This window comes from Silurus aristotelis (genome assembly GCF_946808225.1).
Source record: "Silurus aristotelis genome assembly, chromosome: 12".
NCBI classification, from domain to species: Eukaryota; Metazoa; Chordata; class Actinopteri; order Siluriformes; family Siluridae; genus Silurus; species Silurus aristotelis.
The window spans coordinates 1,053,562-1,066,061 of record NC_139585.1 but is presented as its reverse complement, the minus strand read 5'-3'; the positions used below and the strand labels follow the sequence as shown (position 1 = coordinate 1,066,061).

General features: G+C 42.9%; 2 protein-coding genes across 8 annotated transcripts in view; both read right to left on the bottom strand.

Moving 5' to 3' along the window:
• The window catches only part of fads6 (fatty acid desaturase 6), a 9,370-nt gene extending 7,448 nt beyond the window's left edge, over nucleotides 1-1,922 (bottom strand). The window contains exons 1-3 of one of the 2 annotated variants that reach the window (XM_083557572.1): nucleotides 1,773-1,876; nucleotides 1,487-1,578; nucleotides 953-1,201 (exon numbers count right to left, since the gene is read on the bottom strand). In XM_083557572.1, coding sequence (XP_083413698.1) covers nucleotides 953-1,166 — 214 coding nt within the window. In that variant the 5' untranslated portion in view covers nucleotides 1,167-1,201; nucleotides 1,487-1,578; nucleotides 1,773-1,876. Of the gene's footprint in view, nucleotides 1-952; nucleotides 1,202-1,486; nucleotides 1,579-1,772 lie in introns of both variants that reach the window. The other variant, XM_083557573.1, reaches the window with a different exon arrangement.
• Nucleotides 1,923-10,302: 8,380 nt separating this feature from the next.
• Nucleotides 10,303-12,500, bottom strand: part of LOC310734943 (calcium-activated potassium channel subunit alpha-1-like) — a 123,737-nt gene continuing 121,539 nt past the window's right edge. For 5 of the 6 annotated variants that reach the window (XM_083557424.1, XM_083557428.1, XM_083557429.1 and 2 more), the window contains one exon: nucleotides 10,303-12,327. In XM_083557424.1, the coding sequence (XP_083413550.1) occupies nucleotides 12,264-12,327 (64 nt within the window). In that variant the 3' untranslated portion in view covers nucleotides 10,303-12,263. The remainder of the gene's footprint in view (nucleotides 12,328-12,500) is intronic. The other variant, XM_083557427.1, reaches the window with a different exon arrangement.

The following is a 12,500-nucleotide window of genomic DNA, read 5'->3' as shown; positions in this document are numbered from 1 at the left end:
CGATTGACACTGCGACTGACACGGCGATTGACACTGCGACTGACACTGCGACTGACACGGCGATTGACACTGCGACTGACACTGCGATTGACACTGCGACTGACACTGCGATTGACACGGCGACGGACACGGTGACTGACACTGCGACCGACACTGCGACCGACACTGCGATTGACACGGCGACTGACACGGCGACCGACACTGCGACCGACACTGCGATTGACACGGCGACTGACACTGTAATTGTGTGATGATAATACACATGAAAGAGTGTTTGAATGAATAAGTGTGTGTGTGTTTCAAGTCAAGTTTATTTCTTTTGTGATTTTTAGAGTGGACGTTGTCTCAAAGCAGCTTTACAGAAATTCAGATTGAAGGTGAATGATGTGTTTATCTCTGATGATGAAGTCTGGGGCGACTGTGGTGAAGGAAAAACTCCCTTAGATGTTATGAGGAAGAAACCTTGAGAGGAACCAGACTCAAAAGCAGAACCTCATCCTCATGTGGGTGACATCAAGAGTGTGATTATAGTCTTTAAACACTACAGAACACTGGAGAGTGAGAACTAACATGAGCACTGGAGTGTGTGATTATGACTGATGATCTTTCTACAGTCTTCTACAGTCAGATGAGATTATGGAACCAGGAGCTACTGAGCAACTCATAAAATATCTCAACATCTGAGATCATCACAGATCCAACACCAGCTTCTCCATGCCAAAGCCTTTAAACACTCCAAGAGCTCCAGTGTCCAAACTCCACATGAAGTGGAATCCAATTGGCACTGGTACGTCTCTAGATGGTTCGGGATGTTTGTGGGAATCTACTTCTTTAAAGGTCCATAATCTTCATGAGGTGGGACATGACTGGAGCTGGAGCAACCTCAAAATGCCTCGGGATGGGGAGAGAAAGAGAGAGAGAGTGTGTGTGTGTGTGTGTGTGTGTGGGTTACCTGTGGGCAGGCTGATAAATGCTGAAGCCAGGATGGTGCAGTCCAGTCCTCTCCTGTCCCACCAGCTACTGTCCCTCACAGTTTTCTGGACCAGACGGTTCAGCTCCATCATCAGCATCTCACACTCCTCCGTCTGCTCCTTCTTTCCTGCTGCTGATTTCCCTGATGTTCTCCTCTCCTCCATCTCTGTCCATTCTTCTGTGACCTTCTGCATGCTGCTGATTCTGCTATTTCTGAGACACACACTCACTCATACACACACGTACACACACACTTACACACACTCACTTAAAAAACGTCCTCACACTCAATCTCTGATGCTTGTAAACTGATCTTTCTTTCTCTCTCTCTCTCGCTCCCTCCCTCTGTCTTTCTCCCTACCTCTCTCGCTCCCTCCCTCTTTCTTCCTCCCTCTCTCTCTCACCCTGTCTTTCTCTCTCCCCTTCTCTTCCTCCCCCTTCTCCTCCTTTAATTTCTCTTCTCCTCCCACTCTCCTGTTGTTCCCATCATTCTCTGATATTAAATATCACACACACAGGAAACTAGGTTGTGTTTGTCTCTCAGAAGATGAATGCTGGAAGCCCCTCCCCTCGCTCTCATTCAGCTCCAAAAGTATTGGCACCGTCCTATAGAATTAGTAAGTAAACACCCAGAACCCTGAGATCATTCAGATGTTCCACAGAGACAGCAGGAGCACAAGCTGCGTTTCTTTTACCTGACAACAGAATACGGCTTACATTTAATTATACATCATAATATACACTACAACTTATCATATATATCATATATATATATATATAAAACCCCGTGTGATATACACCTGTGCGCGGTCCGGTCGGGTTCGGTTCTGACCGGTACTGGTGTTCTCTGCGCTGTGTTGTGGAATGACGAGTCTTTACAACAGAGTCGCAGCAGTTCTGGAGTTTATTGTCATCAACACTTAAACAATTCTGTATGGAATAGAGAGAGAAACTAAATAAACAGACTGTTTCACAGCCGCTGGTCCACCTCACAGATCACACTGTAGCCATTAGCTTAGCATCACTGACCCTCACCAGATCACTGCACTCAGATAATAAAGCGTTTAATCCTCCACATACATCCACAAATCACTTTACATATCACACACTACATTAATAACACTTTTAACAATAATATGTGAACACGTGATGAATGAAATGTAAATGTTTAGAACTGTTTTTGTGGGTAATCCCGGGGGAGCACCGCTAACAGCTCACCTCTCCTCAGTACGCATACTGTAACCTGAGCCTGCGCTGGTGACGTCATGACGCAAGAGAAAACACTTCCGCCCAAAACAGAACTAATCCATTGAACCAGGACATAAAACATATTAAACAAATACAACAAACAGGAAGGATTATTAGTGACATGCATTCATTTACATCGTAAATATACATACATGAAGATTAACATCAGTCACATATAAAAACTTATTATATAACAAACTTCTCATATACATCCTCAGTATGTTATCCTCATCCTTCTTCTTATCATCATCATCCTTCTCCTCCTCATCATCCTCATCTTTATTACATCCCCAATCTCCTCCTCATCCTTATTCTCCTTCTCCTCCTCCTCATCATCTTTATCATCATAATCATCACAATCATCATCACCTTGATCATCATCACCATCATCATAATCACTTTTGTCATCATTACTTTCCTTATCATCTTCTTCTTCTTCATCATCATCATCATCATCATCATCATAACCATCACCTTCCTCATCATCAACATCATCATCATTATGTTCATCATAACTATCATAATCACTGCTCTGAGTAACACAGCTCTGAGGAACAAGTTCTGAGGAACACAGCCCTGAGGAACACAGCTCTGGGGAACACTGCACTGAGGAACACAGCCCTGAGAAACACTGCACAGAGGAACACAGCTCTGAGGAACACTGCATTTAGGAGCACAGCTCTGACAAACACAGCTCTGAGTAACACTGCATTTAGGAACACAGCTCTGACAAACACAGCTCTGACAAACACAGCTCTGAGGAACACTGCTCTGAGCAACACAGCTCTGAGGAACAAAGCTCTGAGCAACACAGCTCTGAGGAACACTGCTCTGAGCAACACAGCTCTGGGGAACACAGCTCTGAGGAACAAAGCTCTGAGGAACACTGCTCTGAGGAACACTGCTCTGAGGAACACAGCTCTGAGGAACACAGCTCTGACGAACACAGCTCTGAGGAACACAGCTCTGAGGAACACTGCACTGAGGAACACAGCTCTGACGAACACTGCACTGAGGAACACAGCTCTGACAAACACAGCTCTGAGGAACACTGCTCTGAGCAACACAGCTCTAAGGAACACTGCACTGAGGAACACAGCTCTGAGGAACACTGCTCTGAGGAACACTGCTCTGAGCAACACAGCTCTGAGGAACACTGCTCTGAGCAACACAGCTCTGAGGAACACTGCTCTGAGCAACACAGCTCTGACGAACACAGCTCTGAGGAACACAGCTCTGAGGAACAAGTTCTGAGGAACACAGCCCTGAGGAACACAGCTCTGGGGAACACTGCACTGAGGAACACAGCCCTGAGAAACACTGCACAGAGGAACACAGCTCTGAGGAACACTGCATTTAGGAGCACAGCTCTGACAAACACAGCTCTGAGTAACACTGCATTTAGGAACACAGCTCTGACAAACACAGCTCTGAGGAACACTGCTCTGAGCAACACAGCTCTGAGGAACAAAGCTCTGAGCAACACAGCTCTGAGGAACACTGCTCTGAGCAACACAGCTCTGGGGAACACAGCTCTGAGGAACAAAGCTCTGAGGAACACTGCTCTGAGGAACACTGCTCTGAGGAACACAGCTCTGAGGAACACAGCTCTGACGAACACAGCTCTGAGGAACACAGCTCTGAGGAACACTGCACTGAGGAACACAGCTCTGACAAACACAGCTCTGAGGAACACTGCTCTGAGCAACACAGCTCTAAGGAACACTGCACTGAGGAACACAGCTCTGAGGAACACTGCTCTGAGGAACACTGTTTTGAGCAACACAGCTCTGAGGAACACTGCTCTGAGGAACACAGTTTTGAGGAACACTGCCCTGAGGAACACTGCACAGAGGAACACAGCTCTAAAGAACACTGCCCTAAGCAACACAGCTCTGCAGAACACTGCACTGAGCAACACTGCATTAAGGAATGCTGCTCTGAGGAACACTGCACTCAGGGATTACTACACTTAGGAACCTGTGGCTCTGACCTGCACCTGAAAAACCAAACCCTACCCACAGCACTGCTGAATCACTGAGAAACACCGCCCCCTAGTGGTCACTTTTGTACAGATTAATATTATACTGTAGCCTTCATTTTAGTGTGAATAAAGGAATTTTCTACTTCTTCCTTTCTGACTACTAACTGAGAGTAAAGGACACACTTTACTGTAGATTTATTAAAAATCGCTATTATTTACTGCTCTAAATCTAAAACTACTACTAAAGAAGTGCTTTGAATACTGGTTCTGAATCACCTCACTGTGGGTCTACCACCTACACTGGACCTACACCAGTTTAAACTGGTCGACAGAGGATGCAGTTTTCACGGCTCCTTATTCAGCTCTCACCCACCTGGATAAAAACAACACCTACATCAGAATGCTGTTCATTGACTTTAGCTCTGCGTTTAATACAGTCCTCCACACTGTACTGATCACTAAGCTCAGTGACCTGGGTATCTGCACCTCCACTTACAGATGGATTCTGGACTTTCTCTTTGACAGATCTGAGTCTGGGCAAACAGGTATCCTCAACCCTCATTCTGAACACCTGCATCCCACAGGGCTGTGTACTGAGCCCACTGCTCTACTCCCTGTTCACACACGACTGTGCTCCTCTGCATAACTACAACATCTTCATCAAGTATATCAGATGACACCACCGTGGTTGGGCAGATCAGCAACAATGAGGAATCGGCCTACAGGGAGGAGATCCGAAGCCTGACAGCATTGTCAGCCACCAACAACCTAAAAACTCAACACCATGAAGACTAAAGAGCTCATTGTGGACTTTCGGAAATCTAACAGCAGGAGACACTTCCCAGTCTACATCAATGGAATCAAGATAGAGCGGGTCTCCAGCTTTATGTTCGTGTAAGGTCACATCTCTGAGGATCTGTCCTGGCACCAGAACACTTCAACTCTGGTTAGGAAGGGACAACAACGCCTGTACTTCTTGAGGAGTTTTAAAAAAGGTCATCTGTCCAAAGGATTTTAATGAGTTTCTACCACTGCATCATCGAGAGCATCCTGACCAACTTCATCACTGATCGGTACGGATGTTCTCACTGTGTGTGAACTTAAACCCCTGCAAACGCTGATCAAAATCGCCCACCGCATCACTAGCAACTACCAGCCACTGAACACCTTCACCACAGCGGATGTCTGTGTAGAGCTCACAACATCATCAAGGACTCTTCACATCCCAGTCACAAACTGTTTAATCTATCTATCTATCTATCTATCTATCTATCTATCTATCTATCTATCTATCTATCTATCTATCTATCTATCTATCTATCTATCTATCTATCTATCTATCTAATAATTGTACTAATACAATTCTAATAACTAAAACTACATACGGCTGCTGAAAGTTTTTCTCAGATGCTTTGGAGTATTTTCTCCAATCATCTTTAATATTTGTGAACCAGTAAAAGTGCATTTCTCAAAACATCGTGTACAAACAGCACAACACTGGATTTCCTGCAAAACTCTGAACTTTTCTCTAAATCCTCAGTTCATGTCTCTAAAGTGAGTATTTGTGTTGATGAACATCTCATTCCCATCAGAATGAAAAGTCTCCTGGTGATTGTTCACAAACACGATCATCAGAATGTTTATTCATCTTCTCAGTGTGATGCACAGGTTCAGGGTTTCTTGATATAAACTATTGTTTGGATCAGAGACTGAAAATGCACGAGGCTGAACTTCTTCTGTTTGGTCTCTGAATCTCAGCAGCACAAAGTCATTTATTTGTTGAATATGAGATTTATGTTGATTGTATGAGACTGAACAGGATTCACACTTTTACTCTACTGTACTGGTTTTTATCTGTTTCTTCATTCATCTGTTTTCAGAATGTAGAATTCTGAGTTTTACTCCGTCTGTATTCAGTCTCCAACTGAAGCTTCACCAGATTCACCTTTGACCTGTTTTAGAGAACTGGTTGATGATTGGTTGATCTGATGTCGTTCACTCGCCTTCATTAGTGACCTTCAACATTCATCTGCACAATGTTGTTTTTGGGGTTAAAACTATTCAGGTGAAACCAGTAGAATATCTTCTGATCAACATGAACATAAAGAACTGATGATGTAGGAAACATCAGACACTTTTACACAATCAGTTCCATTCATGTAGAAAAACATTCACAATCTGATCAAAGCAACAATAAATGTTCTTCTGATGAGCACAAGTGATTAAATGATGTGCAGGTTGAACAAGTAGTTTTGAGAAATTTCATCTCTGATCTGAGAAACACTGCAAAGCAACTGAGAAACACTGTAATACTGATACCAAGCCTCCTCTTCATCTTCTTCTCCCTCATCCTAATATCATCACTACTGCTAATACAGATGTTCTGTGGATTTTGTTGATCAGTGTGGAGCACAGCTCAGTATGTGGTCGTCTTACATTCAAGATCTTTAGGATTTTGTGGGTTTAGTGAAACAGAGAAGATCATCATCATCATCATCTCCCGCTTATCCGTAATTCGGGTCGCGGGGGCAGCAGTCTAAGCAGGCCCCCGCCTTCGACTGCTGCCCAATCCTCACAGCACCGTCCCTTACGGTCCCTCCTGCAGGTGGTGAACCCACGGGAAGGCGGCCCCACGTCACTCCGACGTCACGGACCTTGATATTTCCCTCGTAAGGGACCCCCGGAGCATAGAGGGTTAAGGGCCTTGCTCAAGGGCCCAAGAGTGGCAGCTTGGCGATACCGGGGCTTGAACCCCAGACCTTCCGATCGGCAACCCAGCGCCTTAACCGCTGGAGCCACCACTCCCCCAACAGAGAAGATTTTAAGACAAAAACAAAAAAAAAAAACCCAAAACGATTTAATAACTTGACGACTTTATTGTTGTTGAAAATACAAAATAAAATCATGTACATGACATTTACATCCCAGCTGTACAGGAAATATCTATTCGAATGGCATGTGAGTGTAGAAAATAAATCCAGAAACACAGAAACATCTGCATGAACACATCATTGTATCGTTTCCAAATGTTACTGTTACAGGTCTGATCTCTGAAATCTAAAATCACAAGAAATCTCAACATCTCCCCAACATCAGCTTGCTATCATTTATGACTGTTTCAAGCTAACGTTCTGTTCAGGAAACAATCGCCTGTTAGCGATTAAGCAGGAGAACCAGGAGAGGGACCTGCAGAGGAACTCTTACTGACTTTTCCTATTTACAGAATACTTAAGTATCAAAACATCTCACCCTTTAGCATCAAACTAAATTGCTTGAATTAGCATGCTAGTCATATTTGTGGGTAACTAACAGTAGAATAACTAATGAGGCTGGATCATGGTGTTAATGGTGGACACTTCTCGCTGTCGTGAGCTTCATTATGTGTTTGGTTTGTTCAGTTTGGCCTGAACCTCTAAACCCAACTCTAGATCCAGGTCTGAATTGGTGGAACTAGAGAATGGTTCTGTGAACTCCAGTTGACTTTCTGGATCTAGAGCATGTGTTAAGTATGGATTAGCAAGCCACACCCACAAGCCAAGCATGTAAAGAGCCCATGAAACAGACAAACACTTCACACTCAGCTCGCTGACGTCTTCACACCAAACTGAAGAAACCAAACACAGATGTCCTCTGCACATTTTGCAACATGTGGCATCATGTGCATTATTTGTTTATATATTTATTTGGCTAGAAATGCTAGTCTTCTCTCTATGCTCAGGATGTACGTTAAATGATCAAACATCGCTAATAACATCCAGTTTAGATGTCGCTAAATCTCTGGATGAACAGGTAGTTAGCAAAAAAATAAATACATCTTTAAATCTTTGGAATTCCAGAGTCGTATCATCACAGTGCTCTTTATCTAGAAGTAAAACGGGTTCATCAGATGAATTATACCGCTAGCTAGAAAAATTAGCCATGTTTTTATTCTGCTAATTACAGCTAGCACAGAGTTGTTCATTAAATAATTGTTTAGATATATTATGTTATTCGATATTGTGAACAACGGCCAGTTACTTTAGCTGAAGCGCAGCTGCTAACGGTAACTAACAGTAAAAAAACACTGGGATCTCAGTAACATCAGTTACCATGTTTTTTAGATCAAATAAAACAATCAAAAATGTTTCTGTTTCTCACGACACCGAAATAAACAGAGTTTCACTTATTACTTAAATAATGAGAAATTAAGATGTTCAATTTGTTGTTAAAAATTATCATCCACATCATCCTCCTCATCATTCTCCTCCTCCTCCTCATCATCCTGCTCCTCCTCCTTCTCATCATCCTGCTCCTCCTCATCATCATCATCCTCCTCCTCCTCATCATCATCCTCCTCCTCCTCCTTATCATCCTCATCATCATCATCCTCCTCCTCCTCAGCATTCTCCTCATCCTCCTCATCATCCTGCTCCTCCTCCTCCTCAACATCCTCCTCCTCCTCCTCATCATCCTGCTCCTCCTCCTCATCATCCTCCTCATCCTCCTCATCATCATCCTCCTCCTCCTCATCATTCTCCTCATCCTCCTTATCCTCCTGCTCCTCCTCATCATCATTCTCCTCATCCTCCTCCTCATCATCATCATCCTGCTCCTCCTCATCCTCCTCCTCCTCATCATCCTGCTTCTCCTCCTCCTCATCATCATCATCCTGCTCCTCCTCCTCCCCCTCCGCATCATCCTGCTCCTCCTCCTCATCATCATTCTCCTCATCCTCCTCATTATCCTCCTCCTCATCATCCTGCTCCTCCTCCTTCTCATTCTACTCCTCCTCCTCCTCCTCATCATCATTCTCCTTCTCCTCCTCCTCATCATTCTCATGCTCCTCCTCATCCTCCTCATCATTCTCCTTCTCCTCATCCTCCTCCTCATCCTCCTCCTTCTCTTCCTCCTCATCATCATCATTCTCCTTCTCCTCCTCCTTATTCTCATCATTCTCCTTCTCCTCCTCCCCCTCCTCATCATCCTCATCCTCCTCCTCCTCCTCATCATCCTTCTCCTCCTCATTCTCCTCCTCCTCCTTATCATCCTCCACATCATTCTCCTCCTCCACCTCATCTTCATCCTCCACATTATCATGCTTATCATCCTCTTCCTCATCATCATCATCCTCATCTTTATCACCTCCCCAACCTCCTCATTCTCCTCCTCCTCATCATCATCTTCATCCTCCTCATTTTTATGCTTATCATTCTCCTCCTCATCATTCTCCTTATCCTTTTTATCTTCCTCATCCTTATTCTCCTCCTCATCCTCCTTCTTTAGCTAGCACGTAACCAACAGATCAACTTTTACAGTGAAACGTAAACTTGAAATATTCCTGTCATAAGAAATTAGCATGTTGCTACATCGAGTTAGCGAAACTCTCCTAACTAATACATATGATTATTTATATAAACACAGGAAACAGAAATATAGCTGATAGAAAACTTCAAACACGAGTTCACTGAGCCGTTAGCTTTGTGGTGTTAGCTTGGTGTTTAGCATTTACATCCAGCTAACTTTTAGCTGACTAGCTAGCAGCTAATGTTTTTGGTAGTTAGGGTTAGGATACTGTGACATGTGAAGGGTAAATGTGAAGAAAAGTAGCTGAAGGCTGTAGGCAACATCGATGTCCAGCTTCTGCGGAATCGCTCATTTCCTGTTAGTGTTTATTGGATTTAAGGCATCACGAGTTCTCCACATCTGCAGTTCGGGAATGAAATTCTGCAGCTGTATTTTTTTACACTCCGCTAGCGAAGCCTGAGGCGCTCGAAGCTAACGAGTGCTCGGTCTCTTATTTACACTTTATACACAAGATCGACTTCAACACTTGGGAATGAGTAAAGGTTACCGTTAATTATTAGCTACACACCGGATACACCAGGATGTGGGCGGAGCCAGGAGCCAAGGAAGTGAAACATTTTAGAAGAATTTTTCTCATTCAAATAAATTCTGTTTCATTTCTTGATTATTTACAAACAAGATCTGACCTGAATATGTCTTTTTTTTTACAGTGACATCACTGTTTAGCATGCTAGCGAGGCTAAGCTCTTCTCTGAACTATGCTCTGTATGAGTTTTAGGAAAGCCCTGCCTCTGTTTAAAAAAAATAATAATAAAAAAAAAATAATAATTGTACATCACTCTTTGGTTATTGTCTGCGTATAGGGACAAGAAGACCTGTAATTAAATTAGCCACGCCCTTTTTGTTTTTTACGATGAGCAAAAAACCCAACACATTTAATTAGCCACGCCCCCTTTAAAAAACAAATACACCACAATTTGTAATAAACAGAATGTCCAGGAAAGTACTTTTTGACCACGCCCCTTTTACAATCACACTGGCCTTCAATGCAAATTAATTAAGTTGTCAAAAATATACCAAGAGTTTATTGACCACGCCCCTTTTAAATGACATCACACCATGGCTATTCTGTTATGGTTGCCTGCTATATAAATAGCCACGCCCATTTTTACACAGCTTGTCGTCAGGTTACAAGCTTCACATTGATCAATAAATTACAAAATATGTAATTAGCCACGCCCCTTCAACAAACACAATATGTCTGAAACAGACAGTAAATCTAGAGAATGTTTTGACCACGCCAATTTTTAAAATCATAATGCGATGTGTTATGATCTTGTCACTGTTAATTAGCCATGCATACTTGTCTATATTGAGACCCCGCCCCTTTCTTAATGAAATCATTGTTTGCTTGTTTACTCTGTTATGGTGGCCTGCAATTCAAATAACCACGCCCCCTTTTGTACAGCTTGTCAGGCATCACAAAAGTCAAGAAATTATGCCCCCAAAAAATCATAATAATAACCACGCCCCCTTTTTAAACAAATATACTACTATTAGTCTGGAACAGAAATTATTTCTGACCACGCCCCATTTCTTTTTACAATCCTATTGCATTCAGTGTGTTACCATCTTGTCACTGTTCTCTTGGTTACTGTCTGTTGGCAATTTCATTTGTGCCCCTTGCCAATATTGTGACCACGCCCCTTTCCCAGTTACATCACTGTTCTGTTAGAGTTTGTAAAGATGGCCTGTAATTTAATTAGCCACTCCCCCTTTCCACATACACAGCTCGCTGTCAGGTTGCACTTCTTGTTGGTTAATAAAACACAAAGCATTGAATAAGCCTTTTTACACACGCCGCCATTTGTCAGGTTAGCATTAGCGTTAGCACCTGCAGTCAGTAACGGCCTGAGAGCTGACCTGCGTCTGCGTCTGCGTGTCGTTTTAAAACTCCAAATAAAACCTGAGAGAACCTCAGTGACTTTGTGATGTTTCCTTATTGCCAGTTGTGATGAGAGATCTCACACTCTGTCACCACAAAGGGTTCCTGCGACCTGATTGGTCCCGGCTCGCTGCCCCGCCTCTTGCGTCTGATTGGAGGAATGAGAGTATTGTTGGATCAGTCCTGAATGAACACAGTGTTGAAGTTCTCTATACCACAGCGATGCTGCTGAATCCTGCGCTCTGATTGGTCAGGAGGTGGTGATTAGTTCTCTGTATTCTGAAACTTTGAGGGAAGGAGTCTCCAGTGTCAGTATTGTGTTACAATCAGAGTTAAAGCTGAAACTTCAGGACAGAGGAGTTTACACTTCTTTGTGGTTGCTATGGTAACGTGAGCTGCTGTGGTATAGGAGGAATAAAACACTGTGGGCCATGTTTTACAGGAAACGACTTAGTAAGAGAAAAGCTTTAAAACTGTATTCAGGGTGGGAGAATCGTCACCTTCAGAGCATCAGGTGAGATTTTTTCTTTTTTTTCACAAAAAAGATCCATAAATATTTATTACTTTTAAAATTCAGTTGATTTTCTTACCACATTTTTAATTTCAGGTCAATTAGAAAAACATCAGAACACAGAAGCAAACACTTAATGTTCATGTCATGTAGCAGGTACATCTCCCTCACATGCTGTCTGGACATGTTCAAGGTCAGAGCTGGAAGTTTCAAGGTCAGAGCTGTTCATCATGCTGTTACTGTGCTTTCCGGAGAAAAAGCCAGTGTGGCTTTATACAGGCAGGAAGCGGAGTGTGTCTTTAATGCAGGATTACAGATGTTTAAAGCCAGATGTGGTGATAATTAGTGATGATGCATAAATGTGGAGTTTGTTTGTTTATCATTCTGAAATGTAAAAAAAAAAAAAAATTGCCCATTCCCCATTTTCATTGTCGTGTTAAGATCTGCACATACTATCAGATTATACAATTATATATTCAAATCCAGATGTTTGTCTAAATTGTAGAATTTTATATTAAAAACAAAAAGTTGATCATTTATCGTATTTCACCTTTAAA